The sequence below is a fragment of the Tupaia chinensis genome, unplaced genomic scaffold, assembly GCF_000334495.1.
Source record: "Tupaia chinensis unplaced genomic scaffold, TupChi_1.0 Scaffold000283_2, whole genome shotgun sequence".
Taxonomy (NCBI): Eukaryota; Metazoa; Chordata; class Mammalia; order Scandentia; family Tupaiidae; genus Tupaia; species Tupaia belangeri.
Genome location: NW_006159767.1, coordinates 76,766 through 81,223, shown reverse-complemented (window position 1 = coordinate 81,223; position 4,458 = coordinate 76,766). Strand labels below are relative to the sequence as shown.

The 4,458-nt window shown below is 48.6% G+C and overlaps 1 protein-coding gene across 1 annotated transcript in view; it reads right to left on the bottom strand.

Moving 5' to 3' along the window:
* TRIM2 (tripartite motif containing 2) overlaps positions 1–4,458 on the bottom strand; it is a gene marked incomplete at its 5' end in the record, with an annotated part of 59,331 nt that overhangs the window by 51,307 nt on the left and 3,566 nt on the right. Inside the window, 1 exon segment of the mRNA XM_014588518.1 lies at positions 2,339–2,576. Coding sequence (XP_014444004.1) covers positions 2,339–2,576 — 238 coding nt within the window.

The following is a 4,458-nucleotide window of genomic DNA, read 5'->3' as shown; positions in this document are numbered from 1 at the left end:
AAAAACTTTTTTTTTTTTTTTGGAGAGATTTTTTGTTACAGGGCACGTGTACTCGCCAGAGAGACAGAGAAAGAGAAAGCGAGAAGTTATCCTCTGGGGAGATGGCTATGCTGTAATCCTTTCTTCTCCATTCTCTTCTTGAGATCTTGGACACACACACACATGTGCTTGTTGTGACTTTTAAGCTGCAGGGTCCAGGACTCGAACTGTGGTTGACTACATGGGAGCCAGCAACATAACCATTACGCCATCTGCTGGTCCCTAAAAATCATCTTATTAAACCTTAACTACCAGGTTACAGGGCCAGCCTGCCTTAGTGCTTTTATTATACCTGGGCCTTTGATTATACCCGGTTTCAAACACTTTTTCTTTTTTTTAAAGTTAATTTATTTTTATTATTCTTCAATTTGACCAGAGACAGACAGGGAGACAGAGACAGAGAGAGAGAGAGAGAGAAAGGCAGAGGGAGCAAGCAAGCCACCAGGTCCAGGACTTGAACTGTGGTTGGTCATGTGGGAGTCGAGCACCTCAACCACACCACCTGCCAGCTCCTTCTCTCTCTCTCTCTCTCTCTCTCTCTCTCTTTTTTTTTTTTTTTTTTGAGAGATTTTTGCTATAGGGTGCATGCACTTGTTGGAGAGACAGAGATAGAAACTGAGAACTCACCCCTCCAGGGGGGTGGCCAGACCACAATCCCTTCTCCTCTAGTCTCTTCTCGGGATTCTGGGTATGCATGCACACATGCCTGGTATGAGTTTGAAGCCACCGGGGTCTGGGCTTGAACTGCATTGGCCCATGTGAGAATCCAGCGAGGTAACCACTACCCCATTTGCTGGTCCCCAAACACTTTTGAAGTGGCCAGTATGTAAAGAAAAGAGTGAATAATATTAATGGGAAATAATTTTATCTATTTTTTTTAAAGAATTATTTTATTTTACTTTATTTAATTACTTTTTAATTTGACAAGAGTACAACGAGAGAGAGAAAATGAGAAAGCAAGCTGCTAGGTCTGGGACATGCACGACGGTTGGCCCAAGTCCAGCACCCTTAGCTACTATGACACCTGCTGGCCCGTAATTTTATTTATTTATTTATTTTTATTTTTATTTTTTGAGAAATTGCCCCCGGGGAGATGGGCTTGCCACAGTCCTTCCTCTTCCATTCTCTTCTTGAGATTTTGGGCATGCATGCACGCACATGTGCCCAGCATGGTTTCCAAGCCACCAGGTCTGGGACTTGAACCACAAAGTCGGCCATGTGGGATCCAGTGCCTTAGTCTTCATGCCACCTGCTGGCCCTGGAGATCATTTTAATAGCTAACATGTCTGGAGCTTGTTTTATATGACTTGAACATTTTATCTCTCCAAATAAATAAAAATAAATAAAAAATGTAAATGAACTTATTCAAAATAAATACATTTTTATTTATTTTAAAATGTTATTAAAATAAGGAAATAAGGAAATCTAATTAACATCTTTATACTCATTCTCAACAGGCAGAACTTATTCACGATGAAATCTTCATCCATAATTTCTTGCACAGATGTTTATGTGGGTCAAAGAATGCTCAGCTTGCAAATAGCCACAGGTTTGCTCCCTGGGAATCTCAACAGTATGAGCTCAGCAGACAAAATAAAGATTAATTTCACTTTTATTTATTTATTTTTAAGAGAGATTTTTTGCTATAGGGCGCGTGCACTCACCAGAGAGATAGAGAGAAAAACAGAAAGCGAGAAATCACTCCCCTCTGGGGGGAAGAGATAGCCACGATGGAATCCCTTCTCCTCCATTCTCCTCTCCGGATTTGGAGCAGGCCTGCCCACGTGCCTGGCATGAGTTTTAAGCTGCGGTCCTTGAACCACGGTCGACTCTGTGGGAGCCCAGCAGCATAACCATTACACCATCTCCTGGTCCCGATTAATTTTATCACTGAAATCATTGTGCTCAGAGAAAGTAAGCAGGTGGCCTGGAGGTCAAGGCGGCTGGATCCCACCAAAGCTTTGAGTTCCGGACCCATGGACTGAAAAATCACTCCCGCACGTGTGTGCATGTCTAAACTCCGAGAGGAGAATGGACTGCTGCATGGCCATCCCCCCAAGGGCGAGGGTGTTTTCCCCTCTCTTGGTCTCTCTCTTTCTATGGAAAAAGAAAAATCTAAAAAAGAAAAGAAAAGAAAAGAAACAAAAGGTCTATGGCTGGTCAACATCCTTTCCCCTTACTCAGTCTGCAGGGGGAGTTCGACTTTCATGCCTCACCTCTGGGGCCTGCAGGGCCCACCCAAGCTCAGGTCGGCCCCAGCTGTGCCTGTCCCCCCCACCGCGCCCCCAGTGCCACTCACGTTGCCATCGTGGTTGGGGCAGGAGAGCGGCTTCCCCGCGGCCACGGCGGTGACCGTCTCCAGGATGGACGACTCCTCGACGTTGCTGCCAGGCGTCCGCTGCAGCACGTCCATCAGGTTGGTGATGAAGAAGTTGTTCTGCAGCGCGGCCACCCCTTTCTCGGGCAGGATGGAGGTCTGGCGGCACACGGGGCAGGACAGCGTGAGGCTGTGGGCGGGGATGTAGTTCTGCAGGCACCTGGGCAGAGGGCGGGGTGGTCAGTGGTCAGCGCTGGGGCCCAGCTGACCCTCCTAGCAGGCTCCGCGCTGCTCCCGACCCCGCCGGCGATGGACACTCCCTGGGAGCCTCCTCAGCCTGGGAGACATGCACCAGAAACCAAGGGGCCCCTGTGCTCACTCGGCTGGCAGCTGACGGCAAAGGGTCAGGCTCCAGGGGAAGAAAGACCTCATTGGTTACGTAGTGCTCTCTATTTTTTAAAATTTTTTATTTTTGGAGAGGTTTTTGCAATAGTGCGCGTGTGCTCACCAGAAAGACAGAGAGAGATAGAGAGACAGAGAGCGAGAAATCACCCCCCCAGGGGGGATGGCCACACCGCAATCCCTTCTCCTCCATTCTCCTCTCAGGATCTTGGGCATGCATGCACACGCGCCTTGTGTGAGTTTAAGCCACCGGGTCCAGGACTCAAACTGTGGTCAACTACATGGGAGTTCAGTGACATAGCCATTATGCTAACTGCTGGTCTGGGCTCCTGTAGTACTATCTAAAACCCTACCAGGGAGCTTGGCTGGCAGTGGTAACGGTGCTGGGTGTTAGGGGACACCCAGGGTTTGGTCCCCGGTTGACCAGTACTCACCAGCACCAGGGCCGGGATCCGGACTGACTAGAAGGTTGGGAGGGGGTACTCTCCCTGCAGGCCCTGTGGAAGGTGCTCAGTCTTTCTCACTCTTTCATGAAAGAAACTTGGAAAATTAGAAAAAGAAAAGAAAAAGAAATGCAGACTCTTAGGCCCCATCTCCGATGTCCTGAATTGGAGCCCCTGGGTGTGGACATTAAATACTGCTGGAGGGGGCCGGCAGGTGGCGTGGTGGTTAAGATGCTAGACTCCCACATGGCCGACTGTGGTTCAAGTCCTGGACCTGGCGGCTTGCTTTCTCACTCTCCTTCTCTCTCTCTGACTCTCTCTGGTCAAATTAAATAATAATAATAAATAAATTCAATTTTAAAGAAATACTGCTGGAGAAGCCATGGTCTGGATGGCGCACCGGGCTCACCAGGTGTGGGCTGTGGAACCAGGAGAACTACGTCTAATGTTGCATTAGCCCAAACGCTTTTCACATACATCGTCATCAGATATTCAAAATACAGCGGAGGATGAGTGGGAGAAGCCGGGTTGGGACATCTGGGTTCAGAGCCACGCTGGGGCCAGCAGGTGGCGCGGTGGTGAAGGTGCTGGACTCCCACCTGACTGACTACAGTTTGAGTCCTGGATCTGGCAGCTTGCTTTCTCACTTTCTCTCCCTCTGGTGAGTACATGTACCTTATAGTAAATTTTATAAAATAGTAATAAGTAAAGTTAAGTAAATAATTTTTAAAAATGACAAAACAAAGCCGTGCCATCTCCTCACCTCTCCCCAACAGCTGGCAACGCAACACTTTTTTTTTTTTTTTTTTACTTTTTATTTTATTTATTTAGTAGTTTTGCCATAAGGCACGTGCACACTCACAGGAGAGAGACAGAGAAAGTGGGAACTCATGCCCTCGGGGGACAGCCACGCCATGATCCCTTCTCCATCCTCCTCTCAGGATTTTGGGCGTGCACTCACATGCGCCTGGTGTGTGTTTCAAGCTGTGGGTCCAGGACTCCAACCGTGGATTTGACCATGTGAGCTCCAGTCGCTTAATCCCCATGCCACCTGCTCACTCCTGAATACATTCCATTAACGAAATGCATCTCAAGCCAGCCAGAGCCTGATGGTCACGTGAGCTGGCTCCCACGTGGCTGACTGCCTGGTTCGAGTCACAGACCGTGTGGTCTGAAAAACACTCGAGGTGTGCGTGCGTGCCCAAGGTCCTGAGAGGAGAACGGAGGGGAAGGGATTGCATGTGGCCCTCGCCCCTG